Source organism: Vitis vinifera, chromosome 11 (assembly GCF_030704535.1).
Source record: "Vitis vinifera cultivar Pinot Noir 40024 chromosome 11, ASM3070453v1".
Classification (NCBI taxonomy): Eukaryota; Viridiplantae; Streptophyta; class Magnoliopsida; order Vitales; family Vitaceae; genus Vitis; species Vitis vinifera.
This window is the reverse complement of record NC_081815.1, coordinates 10,230,540-10,251,084: the sequence shown is the minus strand read 5'-3', so window position 1 is coordinate 10,251,084 and position 20,545 is coordinate 10,230,540. Positions and strand designations below refer to the sequence as shown.

The following is a 20,545-nucleotide window of genomic DNA, read 5'->3' as shown; positions in this document are numbered from 1 at the left end:
AACGAGAATTTTATGTGTTTTATGTGGCAAAATAGGGATTGAAAATATATTCTAGATGAATTGAACAAGTAAAGAAATGATTAAGGAAGGAGAATGAAGCATTGCAAGAAGGTTTTGGCAAGAATAAAGGATATATCAAAATGGAGTTGTGCATTTCAATACCCGATGAAGGGGTTAAGGAAAGAAGAATTTGTAAATGGATACATCCTTTGTGGTATCCAAATTAAATTTGAATAGGAATTAGAATAAGAATGGATCTAATCTTAGAAATGTGACATTTTTTGTTTTCTAAAAGATAACCTCATATCAAAGCCAAGAAAAAAGAAACCCAACTTGATATGATCTAAAGATGTTCTTCTTCCTTTTATGATTTCATTTCATTTTCTTCATTAATTTTAGTATTATCCATTTTATACTCTACTTTCATCTTGTCCTCTACAATACAATCCATTTTTTTAAATTAATTTGATTCATTATTAATAAAACTGGTTAACATTGACCAGATCTATATGAATCCATGTTAATTTCTAAAATAAACTACTAGTTCTTTGTGGAGAAAGATTATTCATAAGCTCTTATGCAACCTTGCATATTTAGCAAAATTCCTTTAGGCACATATATGCATAAAGAACCTTAATATCCTTTAAAATAATATATCACCAAGGAAGGTGAACTTAAGGGGGGATCAGTAGAACCCATAGGAAATATTGGCTCCCTCGTAATCAAATTTTGAAGTTGACTCAACAACCCACTATAGAGAATCAACTATACTCTAATATCCTATAATATTAAATTGAGATATAAAGTTCGAGTTTGTGACCTATTAATCACTATATGCAAGCTCCTCATGAATTAGTGACTATAAACTAATGAGGTAGATGTTATCAACCTCTCAAGACTATCTCTACCATCCTTGAATCTCAGATCCTCGTATTATATGATCATTTGATATACTCTAACTCACTAAGAAGATATATTAAATTCCACTAAATGAATTACTACGAGCTTATAGATTTTATAATCACAAATTATTAAGATCACCCAATAAGACATATTATCTCAATTTCATAAGATATCATGTTATCTTTATTAAAATTACCTATTGTCATCTATCTTTATCAATAGTGATCGAATCCTTAAAGAATGTATGACCACCTTACCTGTGGGTCAAAGCTATTGAAGACCTTAACACTAATTTAATATTTTTTCAAGATTAAAATCTCATGCAATATAGTACCTTAGTGAATTAATGACTACTCTTTAGCCAATGTCATGACTCACCATAAATCCTATCTAATGTGTAACCATATACACCATTGCACTCACCATGGGAAACTATCCTAATGACCAAAACAAGTCATCTAATCCAATTAAGAGGTACTATATTACAACCTTAAATAAATTTCCTAAGTTCATGAACCACGTTGTGAACAACTAATCAATTTACAAGTAACTCATGACTTGAATATTTTATACAACTCTTAATGCACCAAAGTCATGTATAATGCAAATGATGCAGGTCTGAATCAAGTAAATCTTAATACAAATATAGATAGAATAGTGGAAACAAAAATCATAATATATATTAATGAAATCTCACTTTGCTAAATCATTACATGCTTTTAAGAACTCTATTATATCAATCGTCATCAGTCATCATTGGCAAATGCGAAGTTGATTTGCAAGAAGAAAAATGAGTTGGCAACTACTTTTAACATGAAAGATTTAGAAGTAGCTCGGCATATCTTAGGAAATGCAAATCACAAATGATAAGAACTCTAAGAAGTTATAGTTCTATTAGTAAATATATATTTAAAAGTTACTTGAGAGGTTCAACATGAAAAGAGGCTAAGTTGTGTCATAACAATATAAGCGAGTACATAGTTGCTATTGAAGCTATCAAAGAAATATTGTGGTTGAAGGGTTTTGTTCGAGAATTGGATCTGAAGCAAGATGAGTAAGTGGTGTATTCTGATAGTTAGAGTGCTATGGATTTAAGAGCACATGTATCATTCCTATACCAAACACATTGGTATAAGATATCATTAGTTAAGAGATGCAGTTAAAGAAAGATAACTAAAGACAATTCACACTAAAAGGAAAACCTCAAACATGTTAAGATAGGCTAGACCTCTATGTGATGGAATTCCAAGCAGATGTTCCTGTAGTATGTTTTAGAGGGGAGAGCCCATAGTCTAGCCCATGAGGATTGAAGGCTCTTTATGCCCATTGCTTGTGCTAATTTTTTAACAAGTTAGGCTGATAAATAAGCATACAATATTAGGCTTTTGAAACTAAGTGGGTTATTTTGCTTTCCGATTTTGATGGCCCATATAAATGAGCCTTGCAACAAGAAGTCCTTTATATAACAAAAACATAAGGGAACAAAAAATGGAAAAAAAAAATGGAAATGTTTTCTAGGCATTATCATATGTCTCAATAGTAGAAAATAAGTAAAATAAGATTAAAGGTGAGCATTGGTGGGTTTTCCTCAATCTTGCATGGGAAAAGCATTCTTCACTTTTATTTCGTTTTGGGAAGATTCATGTTGTAAAATCTCCTCTCTCTTGTTTGTATCTTGAGAAAAGGGATTTGAAAAACAATATAGCACTTCTAGAAAATATTTTTAAAATTATAATATCAAAAAGCATTTCCAAATCTATGGAAATTGAAAGAAATTTGAAAAAAAAAATGAATTTAATACTTAAATTAAATTTGCCTCTTTAAAAGACAACTTTCAATTGACACTACAAAAAACATCATAGAATTGGACATAATTTTTAGCATGTCACATTTTAAAACATATTTTTTGAAATAACAATATTTTTTCAGAATCCTCTTGAGAAGATGGTTTCCATCTAATGAATGATGCACTTCCACCAGCTCTACCACACAGAAAAAAAGTGAATGGTTTGCATCCTAGTTTTCATGATAATAGAAACTCTTTTCCGCGTAGTCTCTTAACTTATTTAGGGGAGTTTTTTCACATTATACCAAGCCGTTTGTCACTGATATCTTGTTGTGAATGTCTTTGGATTATATTGCTCTTCTTGTTGGACTGCTGTTAGTGTTGAGTTGATATGAGGGTGGAATCTTGCTTTTCACCTAGAATTTTTCAAAGCAATATAATTTAAAATTGCTTCAAAATTTCATCAAGCGAAAAGATTTTTATTTTATATTAAGTTTCTAATAAATCAATTAAAAAGTATAAATAATAACTGATTAAATTTTAGGGAAAATAAAGTGGTCCTCTTTTCAGAGGGAAGGCCTTTTCTTTTCTTTTCTTTTCGTTTCTTTCAGTCCCAAATAACAAAAAGGAACGAGGCTTTCTCATACGAATGAGCTTCAAAAGTAACTTCTGCCTCACATCCTTAAAAATGGCAAGACTTTTAGTTTGCATTAAAATTCAGCCTCTCATCAAATAATTTCTAGCTTGTTTGCTGGGCGACGGCAGTTGGCATTAGAACTAAAATACTAAGATTGCCTTAAAACCTAAGCATTTGATCAGCGAACCTTCATGCCATGAATTGGCTCTTCAAGAACAAGAACTGGTAGTGTGACAACAACTAAAAGATGCAACAACAGGTTTCCAGGATGAACTAGCGTTCTTTCCTTCTTGATGCGATTTCTGAGGCCCAAGCTTTGCCCACTTCAGTCTGGAACTTGCCTGCAGAGAGTTTCACAAGCACTTTTAAGGACTGCATCAACTTAGTCTAACCATCTTTTTAGCTTCTTATCTTGATTCAAAATGAATACTACATTCACCCACACAAATTTATCATATTTGGACAAAAGTTTCAAAGCTACATTTACAATAGAAACAAACAAAAAGCAACTACAAAATAAAAATCTATAACTTTTCAAGGTGTAGCTTATCGACATCAACAATAACCTCAAGTGAAGATATGAACAATCAAGGTGTGGAAATAGGTAGAATTCATCCATTAAAAGGTATACAAAATCAAAGAATAGGCTAGGCGACCTAGTGATCCAGAAAGGAAAAAAAATAGTAGTCTATCAAAAATAAATAAATATCCAATCTAGTGACCTGTAACCTCAACGAGGGAAAAAATTTCAAGTATTCCATCTGGAGTATCAAGACAACCACCAACTGATATTAGGAACTCAAAAACACCTCCAACCTAAGATCAAAGGCTAGTTTTTACCTCAGTAAAGCCACCAACCTACTATTAAATATTAATTCAATATCAACTTTTCACTTTTACAGACTACAAACAGATAACTCTTATGATTCATTCATAAACACTTGTTTTGTCTTCACAAAACAAAAACCATAATCTACATCCATCATTGGGTCTGGACTTGATAATTTTGAAGGTTAGTAGTCTCACCAAAATTCAAACCCAGCAAACTTTACCTCCCACATTGACATTTAAGAGTTTGCTCTGAAATATTAGCTTCTATGAAAAACTATCTGTTCTATTTTCAGGGATTCTTTAGCTCTCTTGCCTTGGCTGGTTGTGCTGGTCCCACGAGTCCTCCTAGGTACTAAACAACTCAGATGGGAACACAAAAGGCATTCATAAGTGTTGAAATAATGCCAAAGTTAGGACTTTAATTTAGGAATAAAAAAGGAGAGATCATTTAGGATATTTCCTTATGATTTAGTTTCCTAATTTTAGGAGAGAATTAAGCTAGATTGATTCTTTCTTATTCAGTCATTTGTGTATATATATGTGTATGGTGTGTACCGATAATTTAATCAATAAAGGAGTTCAGAAATTCTTCATGGTATCAGAGCCAGTTTTCTGAAACCCTAATCCCTTCTGGCCACCTCTTATTCAGGCCATCACTCATTCCGGCCAAATCTCTCTGGCCATATCTCAATCCGATCATCTCTCTCTCTCATTCCGGTCATCAGTCCCTGTTCTCAGAGCCAAGGGAGAAAACGCTTTCCGATCAGTCGAATCGTCGTCAGAAAACACTCACCGCCGGCAAAATTTTCCGGCGAACTTTTCCGGCGAACTTTCCGGCGACGGTTTTTTCTACACCGCAAGGAGCGCCTGGAGGAGATCTTCAATTTGTCCCAAAGCACCGGAACCAGAAACCCATCCACGCGCCGCCCACGCGCGTTTTTCCGTCCGGCGACTGCATCTCACGCGCCGGCGCGTGAGGGCGCGTGAGCCACTTTCCGGCGACGCGCTTCCTCCTCCAGGCTCGCCTGACGCCGACCAGCCACCCTTCCTACCTGTTTGTGCAATCCAAGCCCTGCACGTGCCTCTTTTGGGGTTCTTTTGCTTCCGCGGGCCCTCTGATCAGATTTTCCGGCGTCCTCCGGCTATTTTCTCTCAACTCCAGTCCCTGCACGTGCCTTGGGAAGTGTTCTTCTACCTTTCCGGTCCATGACAAAATACGGAATGGCATCATCACAAGTATCCAGCGTCACGTCACCAGAATCAGGGGGCAGATCTGAAATTCCAAACCTTGGTGGCAATGATTCCTCTCCTATTCTCATCACAGGACACAAATTAAATGGCCATAACTATTTACAGTGGTCACAATCTGTGTTGCTGTTCATTTGCGGTAAAGGAAAGGATGAGTACCTCACTGGAGAAGCAGTCATGCCAGGAACTACAGAACCGGGTTTCAGGAAGTGGAAGATTGAAAACAGCATGATCATGTCATGGCTTATCAATTCCATGAACAATGACATAGGCGAAAATTTCTTGCTGTTTGGGACTGCAAAGGACATATGGGATGCAGCCAAAGAAACTTACTCAAGTTCTGAAAATACTTCAGAACTGTTTCAGGTTGAATCAGCTCTACATGACTTCCGCCAAGGAGAGCAGTCAGTTACTCAGTATTACAACACACTCACAAGGTATTGGCAGCAACTTGACTTATTTGAGACTCACTCATGGAAATGTTCGGATGATGCAGCAACATACAGGCAAATTGTGGAACAAAAGAGACTGTTCAAGTTCTTCCTAGGACTAAACAGGGAATTGGATGATGTTAGAGGCCGAATCATGGGCATTAAACCCCTGCCAAGTCTCAGGGAGGTTTTTTCAGAGGTTAGGCGTGAAGAAAGTAGAAAGAAAGTGATGATGGGATCAAAAGAGCAACCTGCCCCAACATTGGATGCCTCTGCCCTTGCTGCTCGGTCATTTAATAGTAGTGGTGGAGATCGTCAGAAACGGGATAGGCCTTGGTGTGATTATTGTAAGAAACCAGGCCATTATAAGGAGACTTGCTGGAAGCTTCATGGCAAACCGGCTGATTGGAAACCAAAGCCACGGGTTGACAGAGATGGCAGAGCACACGTGGCTGCCAACTCTGAGAGCACATCTGTTCCCGAGCCGAGTCCATTCAACAAAGAGCAAATGGAGATGCTACAGAAATTATTAAGCCAAGTTGGCAGTGGCAGTACTACCGGTGTAGCCTTCACTACTAATCGAGGAGGAATGAGGCCGTGGATAGTAGACACAGGTGCTTCTGATCACATGACAGGAGATGCTGCCATTCTTCAAAATTACAAGCCAAGTAATGGTCATTCATCCGTCCATATTGCTGATGGTTCAAAGTCAAAAATTGCCGGGACAGGTTCTATAAAACTTACTAAAGACTTATATCTTGACTCTGTCCTCCATGTTCCAAACTTGGATTGTAATCTTTTGTCCATTAGCAAATTGGCTCGTGATCTCCAATGTGTTACTAAATTCTATCCAAACTTGTGTGTTTTTCAGGACTTGAAATCGGGGAAGATGATTGGCAGTGCTGAACTGTGTTCCGGGCTCTACCTCCTTTCATGTGGCCAATTCTCAAACCAAGTCTCTCAAGCAAGTTGCGTACAGTCTCAGAGTATGTCAGAGTCTTTCAATTCTGTGTCAAATTCTAAGGTCAATAAAGATAGTGAGATTATAATGTTACACTATCGCCTTGGTCATCCTAGCTTTGTTTACCTTGCGAAATTGTTTCCCAAATTATTTATCAATAAAAATCCAACATCTTATCACTGTGAAATTTGTCAATTTGCAAAGCATACTCGAACAGTATATCCTCAAATCCCATACAAACCTTCAACTGTTTTCTCTCTAGTACATAGTGATGTGTGGGGTCCCTCCCGGATAAAAAATATTTCTGGCACTCGATGGTTTGTGACATTCGTTGATGATCATACTCGGGTAACATGGGTTTTCCTTATGAAAGAAAAGTCAGAGGTCGGGCACATTTTTCAAACCTTCAATCTTATGGTTCAAAATCAATTTAATTCCAAAATACAAGTCCTCAAGTCAGATAATGCAAAGGAATACTTTACTAGTAGTCTCAGTACTTATCTTCAAAATCATGGCATTATCCACATAAGTTCTTGCGTTGACACCCCACAACAAAATGGGGTGGCTGAACGCAAGAATAGACATCTCTTGGAGGTTGCCCGGTGCCTTATGTTTTCCTCTAATGTTCCAAACTATTTCTGGGGGGAAGCTATTCTCACAGCTACCTATTTGATTAACCGTATGCCATCCAGAGTGCTTACCTTTCAATCCCCACGTCAACTTTTCTTAAAACAGTTTCCTCACACCCATGCCGCCTCTTCTGATTTACCACTCAAAGTATTTGGTTGCACAGCATTCGTTCATGTGTATCCTCAAAATCGTAGCAAATTTGCTCCTCGAGCAAATAAGTGCATTTTTCTAGGGTATTCTCCAACCAAAAAAGGGTACAAATGCTATTCTCCAACCAACAAAAGATTTTACACCACCATGGACGTCTCTTTCTTTGAACATGTCTTCTTCTATCCCAAATCTCATGTTCAGGGGGAGAGCATGAATGAACATCAAGTTTGGGAGTCTTTTCTTGAGGGTGTACCTTCTTTTCACTCAGAGTCACCAAATCCTTCCCAATTCGCGCCCACTGAGTTGTCCACACCCATGCCGCCATCAGTTCAGCCACCCCAGCACACAAATGTTCCTTCTCCCGTGACCATCCAGTCTCCCATGCCTATTCAACCTATAGCCACACAACTTGCTAATGAGAACTTACAAGTTTACATCAGGAGGAGGAAAAGACAGGAATTAGAGCACGGATCACAGTCAACATGTGGCCAATATATTGACTCCAATTCAAGTCTTCCTGAAGAGAACATAGGTGAGGATAGGGATGGAGAGGTGTTAATTCCCAGCATTGATGATTCTACTTTGCCAATTGCATTGAGGAAGGGTGTTAGGAGATGTACAGATCATCCAATTGGGAATTATGTTACGTATGAAGGGTTATCACCATCTTACAGAGCATTTGCTACTTCTCTTGATGATACTCAGGTTCCCAACACAATACAAGAGGCATTAAAAATTTCAGAATGGAAGAAGGCAGTACAAGATGAGATTGATGCACTTGAGAAGAATGGGACGTGGACTATCACAGATTTGCCGGTTGGGAAGAGGCCTGTGGGGTGCAAGTGGATTTTCACCATAAAATACAAAGCAGATGGATCAGTCGAAAGATTCAAGGCTCGTTTGGTAGCTAGAGGGTTTACACAATCCTATGGGATAGACTATCAGGAAACTTTTGCTCCTGTTGCAAAACTGAACACTATCAGGATCCTTCTCTCATTGGCTGTCAATCAAGATTGGTGCTTGCAACAACTGGACATAAAAAATGCGTTTCTAAATGGGGACCTGGAAGAGGAAGTCTACATGGAAATACCACCTGGTTTCGAAGAAAGTATGGCAAAGAATCAGGTTTGCAAACTCCAAAAATCCTTGTACGGCCTTAAACAATCTCCTCGAGCCTGGTTTGATAGATTCACAAAAGCAGTCCTGAAGCTGGGCTACAAACAAGGTCAGGCTGATCATACTCTATTTGTCAAGAAGTCTCATGCCGGGAAATTGGCCATATTGATAGTCTATGTCGATGATATTATTATATCTGGGAATGATATGGGGGAGTTACAGAAGTTGAAGAAATATTTGTCAGAAGAGTTTGAAGTTAAAGACCTTGGAAATTTGAAATATTTCCTTGGTATGGAAGTGGCTAGATCAAGGAAGGGAATCGTAGTCTCTCAAAGAAAATACATACTCGATCTTCTTAAGGAGACCGGTATGCTTGGATGCAAACCAATTGATACTCCTATGGATAGTCAGAAGAAACTTGGTATCGAGAAAGAAAGTACACCTGTAGACAGGGGGAGATATCAGCGGCTTGTCGGGCGCTTGATTTATCTCTCACACACTCGGCCAGATATTGGCTTTGCAGTGAGTGCTGTAAGTCAATTCATGCACAGCCCCACTGAGGAACACATGGAAGCAGTCTACAGGATTCTTAGATATTTAAAAATGACACCAGGGAAAGGCCTATTCTTCAGAAAGACAGAGAACCGTGACACTGAAGTATACTCAGATGCGGATTGGGCAGGAAACATCATTGACAGGCGGTCCACTTCCGGATATTGTTCTTTTGTCTGGGGAAATCTTGTTACCTGGAGGAGTAAGAAGCAATCAGTTGTAGCCAGAAGTAGTGCAGAAGCTAAGTACAGAGCTCTTGCACAGGGAATCTGTGAAGGGATTTGGATAAAAAGGGTTCTTAGTGAACTGGGACAAACGAGTTCATCTCCAATTCTGATGATGTGTGATAATCAGGCAGCTATAAGCATAGCAAAGAACCCCGTGCATCATGACAGGACCAAGCATGTTGAGATTGACAGACACTTTATCACAGAGAAGGTGACTAGTGAGACGGTCAAATTGAACTATGTTCCTACCAAGCACCAAACCGCAGACATCCTCACCAAAGCTTTACCTAGGCCTAACTTCGAAGACTTAACTTGCAAGCTGGGATTATATGATATATATTCTCCAGCTTGAGGGGGAGTGTTGAAATAATGCCAAAGTTAGGACTTTAATTTAGGAATAAAAAAGGAGAGATCATTTAGGATATTTCCTTATGATTTAGTTTCCTAATTTTAGGAGAGAATTAAGCTAGATTGATTCTTTCTTATTCAGTCATTTGTGTATATATATGTGTATGGTGTGTACCGATAATTTAATCAATAAAGGAGTTCAGAAATTCTTCAATAAGGCCTGGTGGGCCTTGCCAGGGAAATAAGCTGAGTAAAAGCCTAAAAAGTGCTCAAAGCACAGGTAGACCCAGCTGGCCAGAGAAAGGGGGAAAGGCCAGGAGAAGCCTGAAATCATATACTTGCATAACCATGTTTTGAGATGCAGGATGATATGGAGGAAAATGCTGGTTTGGATTCTCATGGAGGAAAATGCTAGTTTGGAGTGGAATCGAAATCCTTTAAAATTTCAAAGGAGTCAGTACAAGGTAAAGCAGTCGAGAAGATCGTGGAGAGGGGTCAGGGATTTTCCTCTTGGATCAGATTTGGGGAGAGGGGTCTTGCTTGGTTGCTAGTGGGGCTGGAAGCTTGCTACAAAGGAAAGTTTAGGGTGTTCTTCAGAAGGGTGTGGAATGAAGGTGGAAGGGGCTACAAGCTGGAGCTGCACAGCACCAAAGCTGGAAGATTCCTGCTTTGTTCAGCTTTGTCTATAGAGGAGAAAAGCTTCTCCTTGGTTTTCCCAGAGGATAAGGTATTTCTAAGGGGTTGGAAGATCCTTGCCACCAAACTGAGGAGCATCGGAGCTGTCCCTGAGCCTAGGCTTTTAGAGGCTTCTAAGGAGTTTATCCGGGAATTGGAGGAAAAGGGAGAGCCCCTTTAGATCATGATTCCTTTGTAGAGGTGTTGAACAAAGGCAAGAGGGAGGTGGGCGAGGCAGTTTGGATTGAGAGCAAGATAGAAAAGGTTATGAGCAATTCGGTGTTCCTCAAGAAGTGTTTGGTGGGGAGGTGGGATGTTTCTTAAGACCAAATGCGAGTGATGGACTCACAAAAATCTTGGGCTATGCATTCTTGGGGATTGAAAGGTGATTTACAATTGTCTTTGTTAGGAGGCCCTCCCATTTTATTTGAGTTTGAAACTATTTCTCGAGCTGAAAGGGTTTGGCATTTAGGGCCCAGTCTGTTTGAGAGGAGAAAATTGCAGTTGGATTGGTGGAGGCCAGATGTTGGCTTCTTCAGAGAAGCCATTTGCATCAGTGAAGTTTGGGTGAGGGTGTTAGGATCACCAGTGCATTTGTGGGGAAAAGAGATTTGTTAAGAGGCCTGGTGATGCCTGAGGAGGTTTTGTGGTAGTGGATGAGGAGACAACGAAAAGATGTCACCTGAAATGAGCTAGAATCCTTGTCAAATCTAATGGGAGCAAGGCGTTTTGCTAGTTGCTTGTTGTGGATAAGGAAGTTGTCTTTGCTGTCCAACTATGGTCGGAAGTTCCACCATGGTTGACGAGAGTGGTCTTTAAGGGGAGTTACAGAAATCCAGAGGTCAAGGATGAAAGGGCGGGAAGTGAAAGCACAGTAGGGAGAGTGGAATGGGACGAAGAGAAACACGTTAATGAAGACTTACAGGCATTGGATCCAAAGCCAAGTTTCATAGTGCACGCAACAATGTTGGCAGCTTTTTCTAGAATAGACAATAATATAGTCATTGAGCATTTTAGGTCTCCTTGTGGGCCACTGAGCCTCAAGTCTCCTAAAGACAGATGTGGATGAAGGGAGCTCTTGCAAGTCCTTATTAGGCCAGCCTATAGAAGAAAATTTAAGCTCATTTGGAGGGAGCCATGATGAGCTAGTTAGGACTAGGACATGCCTTTTGAGTTTCAGTTCAATGGTCTCTTACCCTTCAGACGATCAGCCCAAAGGTCTTTTTCAAAACCCAACAATGGAGCTGTTGAATATAATGTATTTATAGTATATTATCTTTCCTTGTCAATATAGGTCACATGTATGGTAGTTAGGACTCCTAGCCTTGTATATATATATATATATCTCTCAATTGTAAGTGCACATTTTTACATGAATGAGAATTAAGGTTTTTCTCCTTTCTCTCTCTCTCAACATGGTATCAGAGCCAAAGGAAAAAACCTAATCTTTTTTTCGGTTTAGTCGTGTAATCAATTCCGGCAAACCGTCCAGTGACCGTGTTTCACTCCGGTCCCCTCATTCTCTTCCCGAACCACTCCGGACAACCTCATCGCCGTCGGATCTCCACCACGCCGGCAACCTTTTCCGGCGAAATTTTCCGACGACCTATTTTCCGGGAAATGACCACATATTCCGAAACGCTGGAGGCTGATCTACACGCCAGTGGAAACCCCACCGGAAACCGGCATCTCACGCGCCCCCACGCACCGCTCTTCTCCTCCGGACTGTCACCCACGCGCCGGCGAGTGCTCACTTTCCGACCACTTCCGACACCTCTCCAGGGGTTACGCCGTTCTCTATATGGCTTGAAACAATCTCCTCGAGCATGGTTTAGCCGTTTTAGTTCTGTTGTTCAAGAGTTTGGCATGCTTCGCAGTACAGCAGACCATTCAGTTTTTTATCATCATAACTCCTTGGGGCAGTGTATTTATCTGGTTGTTTATGTGGACGACATCATCATTACAGGCAGTGATCAGGATGGTATTCAGAAACTAAAGCAACATCTTTTTACCCACTTTCAGACCAAAGACTTGGGAAAACTCAAGTATTTCTTGGGAATTGAGATAGCTCAATCCAGTTCTGGTGTGGTCCTTTCCCAAAGGAAGTATGCTTTAGACATCCTAGAAGAAACCGGTATGTTAGACTGTAAATCGGTAGACACACCTATGGATCCGAATGTCAAACTTGTACCAGGACAGGGGGAGCCTTTAGGAGACCCTGGGAGATATCGACGACTCGTAGGTAAATTGAACTATCTCACCATTACTCGTCCAGACATTTCTTTTCCTGTGAGTGTTGTTAGTCAATTCCTACAGTCACCATGTGATAGCCATTGGGATGCCGTAATCCGCATTCTTCGATATATCAAAAGTACACCAGGCCAAGGTGTATTGTACGAGAACAGAGGTCATACTCAAGTTGTTGGTTACACGGATGCAGATTGGGCTGGCTCACCCACAGATAGACGTTCCACTTCAGGGTACTGTGTTTTTATTGGAGGTAATCTAATATCTTGGAAGAGTAAGAAACAAGATGTAGTGGCCAGATCTAGCGCTGAAGCCGAGTATTGAGCTATGGCTTTGGCAACATGTGAACTCATATGGTTGAGACATCTTCTTCGGGAGTTGAGATTTGGAAAGGATAAACAGATGAAACTCATCTGTGATAACCAGCCGCATTACATATTGCATCCAATCCAGTCTTTCATGAAAGGACCAAGCATATTGAAGTTGACTATCATTTCATTAGAGAGAAGATCGCATCAGGATGTGTTGCTACAAGTTTTGTTAATTCAAATGATCAACTAGCAGACATCTTCACTAAATCTCTCAGAAGTCCTAGGATTAAATATATTTGTAACAAGCTTGGTGCATATGACGTATATGCTCCAGCTTGAAGGGGAGTGTTGAATATAATGTATTTATAGTATATTATCTTTCCTTGTTAATATAGGTCACATGTATGGTAGTTAGGACTCCTAGCCTTCTATATATATATATATATCTCTCAATTGTAAGTGCACATTTTTACATGAATGAGAATTAAGGTTTTTCTCCTTTCTCTCTCTCTCAACAGGAGCTATGGGTAAGAAAGCCCAAGAGGATCTTTAGAGTTCCACTATCGATGGAGATTTTGTCAACTCCACAGCAACCTTCACCAAACCCTTTCTAAAGGACACATGTTGGCTAACGAAGTTGGTTTCGAGAGTTGATGATGCCTTTTTGGTCAAAGCAATAAGTTTCAAAGGTAAGCTATCATCTCCCCCTTTTTCTTCAATTGGGTCGCCCATTCTCAACAGTGGGCCAACGAATCAATCAAAGGCGGGGCCTTCCTTTAAGCTTTTGGGATCTAGATTTCAATCGCTAAGGATGATGCTTCAAGATGGCAGTCCAAGGAATGATGTAAAGGATCCTCCGCGTAAGGAGATAATGATCAAGGCTAAGGAGATGGAGCCCCCTGAGGCCATGGAGTTAAGTTGCGATTCGATGGGGGAAGAGCCTATTTATTGACGGCCTGTTCAATAAGTTTGCCAATTTTAGTAGCTTTATGGGGATGCCAATTACGGGTTTTAAAAAGAAGATTGGCTCACTTCTGAGGAGAATGGAGACAAGAAAAGGGTGTGGTGTTAAGGCCTCAGGAGGAAAGAGAGAACCTTTCTTGTCATCCCACTCCAAGAGGGAAATCTTACCACTAGAATGCTCAGCTAATTACAATAGTTCTCCTCTGATAGTCAGGGGAAGGGGGAGGAGCAGTGGGGATTCAGCGCTCATTACGTGAGGTTGCTTTTCAATCTCAGTTTGGTTAAGAGATTTGTGTTTGCAAACTTGCTCAGGGGGCAACTTGTGCTCTTTCCAGGTCTTAAGGTTGGTTCGAGTTCGGGGTGTTCTCTGGTTTGGGAGTACCCACCAGGGACAATCTAGCTTTCTAGGGGTCTAAGGGGTTGGTTTTTGTTTGGATGGTTGGTATTTGCTTTTCCCTTCTCTCTCTTGCTTGCCTTTTGGCCATAATTGTATACTTCATGGTACTTTGATGCACCATTTTCCAAGCGCTTTTAATATATTCTCTTAATTTACCTATCAAAAAAATGAGAGCCACTTGAGACCTACTTTTTGGGTAGACATCCAATAATGCTTTTATAAGCTAAAGTTCCACCACTTAATAAGAAGCCTAGAGTACATCTAGATGCCAACACAAAGCTAAACAAGCTAAAAAACACCTATAATATCTACAAAGATGTCAGCCATTTTAGAGGGGAATATGCCAGAGTTAGGAGGTGATCTTTAGTACAGAAGAAAATATCTCTCTTTCCTAGAGAGAAGTAAAACAGAAGAGAATCCCTCATGAAAAAGGTAAGCCCCAATAACAAAAATGATAGGAGCAAGTCAGGAGAACAATCACCCCTCCTCAAAGATATCTCCTTCATGGAAAGACAGTTCCTACTCACAAATCAATGCAGCATTCCCACATCCAGAAGATGATGCAGTAAGAAGATAATCATGGCAATGATTATTATTGTTATCAATCATGACAATCATGGCATATCCTCTCCCTTGAATGATCATCATTGTTATCAATCTTATCTCTAATATTTAAACACTTACATATCTATGCGGCAGTCATTACATCCAGATGTGTCAATATGAAGATAATCATAACAATACAAGCCTCTCCCTTAATGATTGTTATCGTTATCAAGTCTTCTTTCTCATTTTTTGATAGGAAAGTCTTTTCTCTCATATTCAATGATATAACTAAGAGGTGTGTCAATCATCAAATGCATGAATCTCCTAAAACCTCATTCAAAGAAAATTAATGTAAATCCTTCTTAAAATTTAAGCATATATGACTAGTACATCAATAATTTTTAATTATTTAATTTTGGAGGAATTCAGAAAAGTTTCATATGCTAAAGACATGAAGGAATGATCAACAGTAAAATTCTAATCCTGTGAACTCAGTTGATACATCCACCAAGTCAACAATCAACTCAGTTGATTCCACCCTTGGTGGGGCTAAAGCCATGAGCACAAAGTAAGGCTGAAAAAAGCTTAAAATTTGTAACACAACTTAAATCATTCTGAAGCCCGCTTCATCCTCTTCAATAAAAGTAAGGATAGCAGCAGTTAAATGAAGTTAGGACAAATGAAAATGCATTTTGTTAGCATGAAATTGATATGTTTAAATTCATGTCCATTCTAGCATTTTAAGAGAATTATTTTGTCAATATTTGCAAATTCATTTTGGGTCATATCTTAATTCCAAGTTAAAATTAATTGTCTACTGTTATTAAAAAAAAAAAAAAAAAGAAGGGCTAAACAGCAGGTTAAGGATAATTTCCCTAATAACATCACTGTTTGCTGACCGCCCAATCCAGAGCAGAAATCTGGAAAATGGGCAGACTTACTCTAACTGGCTCAAATATTTGATGACAAAACCATGAAATTTTGGAATTAAAAAGTGAAGTAATAGAGTGTGAGCCAATGTATTAGGCAGGATACAGAGAATACCTCAATTCTCATTAGATAAGCTTGAGATATTCTCACTTTGCAGGTCTTCTTTCAAAGGACTTGGCACTCTCCAACTCCATATATTTATATCTGATTTCCAGAATCTCATAAGCTTTTGTTACTTTTTTTTTGTTAGAATAGTCAATTATTTTCAGTAAACAGGCTGTACATTTCTGGCTGTGTTATTACCATTGATTGTATCTTCTATGTAAAGGATTTTAGGATATTTTCCTAGTTTAGAGTTTTATAAGGCAACCATTCTAATCTATATGGTCACGTACATCTTCCCTAAGGAATGAATCATTTTTTCAGATTTCTTTCACAAATTCACATGTTATCGCCATCTATACAGGTCAATTCAAGGGGGAGTTGTTCAAATTTGGTCAACAGAGAGATTTTTAGGCCTTCTGTGGAGGCAGGCCTGAGGCCTTTTAAAGACAACATGGGGAATGAAGGGAGCTTGGGCTCCTCTTTGGGCTGGGCCTTAGTCATCTCTTCTAAGGCCTCAGTTGAAAGCCAAGCTGGGCCTTCTACTTTTGGGCCGTCTCTATTGGTGAAGCAACCCATTAGGAGTGGGCATGTGTTGTGCCAGGAGGGGGTATTAAGCCCCTTCATCACTAGGACTTCTGGTATTCCCATGGAGACACAGGCAAATCCCCTTGTTCAAGAGAAGTCACTAGGTTTGAAGGAGTGGGAGTTGGGAATCGACGAGGTTTTTGTGGCAGAAGCGACTGGTTTGATAGGCAGGTTCTCCTCCCTCTCTCCTCCTCCTCCATCTAGTTGTCCCTTTCTCAAAGTGGAGCATTTTGCAAGGGCAGGACCTTCCTTGGGGTCTCCGGCTTCCAGTCTGAGTCACTTAGATTGATGCTACAAGATGGGAGGATGGTGGACCTCACGGGTGTGTGTTCAATGCTGTTCTTTCCTGTAAAGGAAAGTCCAATTGTTTTTTAGGTTTTTATGGTTTGCAATGATTAGTATTTTCTTCTTCTCTCCCTCTCTTGCTAGCCTTCTGGCATGGGTTCTATACTTCGTTGTGTACGTGGCAGCGCCATTTGCACTTTTTAATATATTCTATCTTTTACCTATCAAAAAAAAACGGTTCTTGTACAAAATAACCCCTCTCTAAAAAAAAGAGGTCCCATGGCTCAATCTAGTACAAAGGCTTCAATCCCCTTCAAAATAACTCCAACACTTGGATCATTGATTCAGGTGCTTCAAACCATATGACTAGTAAGTCTAAATTTTTTTTCCAATTACCTACTACATTCAGGAAAACAAAAAATCAAACAACTGATGGATCATTCTCCTTGGTTGTTGGCCAAGGATTTATACACATCTCACCCACTTAACCTTACTCTATATAATTCATGTCTCAAATTTAATTTTTTTTTTTTATAAGTAAGAAATTGTATTTAAAAAAACGCAAAAAGAGCACAAGAGTATCCAAGTAATACAAGCAAAAAGTAGGAGGGTACAAAAAAATACTCCCTCCCTCACCCAATGCCCAACCACTCTATGAAATCAATCAAATTCGTATATCCCCCACCTATATACACCCAAGGAGGAAAATATCACGATATGTCGGCAACATATCGCCAATATATCGTGTATCAGAGGGTATCAATACGATATTTCATGGAGAAATATCGGTCCGGCGAAATATCAGGAGAAATCTCCAAAAATCGGCGATATCTCGTGATATATCGGCGATTTTGGCGATAAATCGCCGATTTTTCCCGATATATCACATGGTCAACGGCGGTCAAACGCGCTACAATGAAGTCAATGCGCTATAGTGCCTGAAAAATCCTTTTGTTGTTGAGGGGATTTGAACCCCAAACCAAAAGGTTTGAGGTTCAACCCACTTACCATCCGGGCACACTCACCTTTGTTATATATTATGCACTAAACATATATATACTTAAACTCATTATATAAAGAAAATATTAAAAGAATATTTTAAAGAGCAAATTAATTATAATTATTTTATAATTAAATGCAAAATTTTCTTTTAATTGATTACCAAAAATATAAAAATTATATAATTTTCTTTATAATGTTTTTAATATCATTAATAATTAATCAAATATTAAAAAATTATACATATATCATAATTTATTTTATAGTACCGGATGTTAAGTTGGATTTCAACAGTGCAAGAAGATGCTCCATTTGCTCAGTGGTGAAGGGGCTGGTCTCATCCTCATTAGCTGTGGAATTCCGGATTTATGGATGATTGTAGGATGAAATTAGAAGATATTACAGGCTGTAATTAGAGATTTGCTAGCTGTAAATAGTTGTAGATTATTTTCTATAGATAGGAGATAGTTTCCTCTATTGTGGGATCTGATAGAGCTTTTTAAGGAATTACCAGGCTGTTGGTAATCTCCTATTTCCCTATAAATGTAATTTCTGCAGTGTAAATTATATAGAAGAAAATTCTCACAATTATCTTCATGGTATCAGAGCAATTCCGCCTGGACCTATCACTTTTTTCTCGGTTTTAATCCAGAACCAATTTTTCTGGGTGCAAACCAATCTTCTTCTTCATCCCAACTCATTACTTCTTTAAGTTTTTTGTGTTTGAGCCTAGTCTCTCATAGGTATTACTTTTCCCTATGGCCTCGGAAACCAGTAGCAGCATTACGGGAACCATGTTTGGCCAGGAACTCGTGAGCAATGGTGGTGCAGAAGGTTCATCATTCCTCATCACTCGGCACAAGTTAACTGGCCACAATTACCATCAATGGGCGAAGGCAATTCTGATGTTTATCACAGGTAGAGGTAAGGATGAATACCTTTTCAGCACTACTGAACCGCCTAAGAAGGATGATAAAAGATTCAAGGTTTGGAACACCGAAAACAATCTGGTTATGTCTTGGCTGATCAATGCAATGGACACAGAAATAGGTCAAAACTTTTTGTTTTATGATACTGCACATGAAATCTGGATGGCAGCAAAGGAAACATACTCTGATAGTGACAATACTGCTGATCTATTTGACATCAAGGGAGCCCTACATGATCTAAGGCAAGGTGAGATGACTGTGACTCACTACTATAACACTCTTAGTCGTTTTTGGCAACAATTAGATGTGTTTGAGACTATGGATTGGGAGTGCCCAGGAGATGCTAGTCGATACAAAAGGATTATTGAAAAAGAAAGGGTCTTTAAGTTCCTATTGGGATTAGACAAATCCCTAGATGAAGTAAGAGGGAGAATCCTTGGAACCAAGCCTCTCCCTACTATTCGAGAAGCTTTCTCAGAGGTTAGAAGAGAAGAAAGCAGGAAGAAGCTGATGATGGGAACAAGGCCATTCTCCAATGTTCAGGAAGGATCAGCACTCATCTCCCAAGGCTCCACAAACATTCAAGAAGGAACTGCCCTTGTTTCCCGAGGCTATGATGCAAGGCAGAAGAAAGGAAGACCATGGTGTGATCATTGCCGCAGACCAGGTCACACCAAAGAAACATGTTGGAAAATACACGAGAAGCCCACTGACTGGAAGTCAAACAAGGAGAAGGAGTCACGAGCATTTGTGGCAGATCCTGAAGGGAAAGAAAGAAGTACCAATGATTCTACTCTCTTTAGCAAAGAACAAGTGGATTGGCTGCAAAAGATGTTTAGCCAAAGATCATCCACTAACCCCGTTATCTCAACCGGATCCGCTGCTCAGAGAGGTAACTTCCTAATTGCTTTACACACAAAAACTGAAGATTCATCAGGTTGGATCATCGATTCGGGTGCCTCCGACCACATGACAGGTGATATATCAGTACTCCATGATTGTAGCCCCTGCCATGAGAATTACAAAGTAAGAATTGCTGATGGCTCTCTTTCCACCGTGACTGGTATTGGAAGAGTGATTATTTCCGAGACCCTAACTCTTAATCAAGTTCTTTTGGTTCCCAAGCTCTCATGCAATTTACTATCAATCAGCAAGCTTACCCGAGACCTAAATTGTGTGGCTAAATTCTCTTCCTCTCATTGTTTGTTTCAGGATTTGGCTTCGGGGATGATGATTGGCAATGCTAAGGAAAGCAAAGGACTCTACTGGTTTAGGGCAGCTGGAAAACAAGACTCTCAAGCACATCATGTATCTTTCTCTGATCCTAGGTTAAACCTGTCTTTAGATTCAAATAAAGAAAGTACCATCATGTTACTGCATTATCGCCTAGGACACCCAAATTTTATGTACTTATCAAAGATGTTTCCAGCACTATTTAAAAACAAAAATCCCAAACTTTTCCAATGTGAGATTTGCCAATTTTCTAAGCATTGTCGTAACTCTTATCCATCCCAAAATTACAAACCATCAAAACCTTTTTCCATTATTCATAGCGACATTTGGGGACCCTCTCGTGTTCACAATATCTCTGGGGCTAGATGGTTTGTTAGCTTTGTTGATGACCATACTCGAGTTACGTGGGTATTTCTCATGAAGGAAAAATCAGAGGTAGGTTCTATCTTCAAATTCTTTCATTCCATGATTCAAACACAATTTCAAGCTAAGATCCAAGTGTTTAGAACAGACAATGCCA

General features: G+C 39.3%; 1 protein-coding gene across 1 annotated transcript in view; it reads right to left on the bottom strand.

Annotated features, from left to right (window-relative positions):
- Positions 1 to 3,227: 3,227 nt before the first annotated feature.
- LOC100260381 (uncharacterized) overlaps positions 3,228 to 20,545 on the bottom strand; it is a 43,504-nt gene continuing 26,186 nt past the window's right edge. The window contains exon 8 of the mRNA XM_002272341.5: positions 3,228 to 3,667. Coding sequence (XP_002272377.2) covers positions 3,600 to 3,667 — 68 coding nt within the window. The 3' untranslated portion in view covers positions 3,228 to 3,599. The remainder of the gene's footprint in view (positions 3,668 to 20,545) is intronic.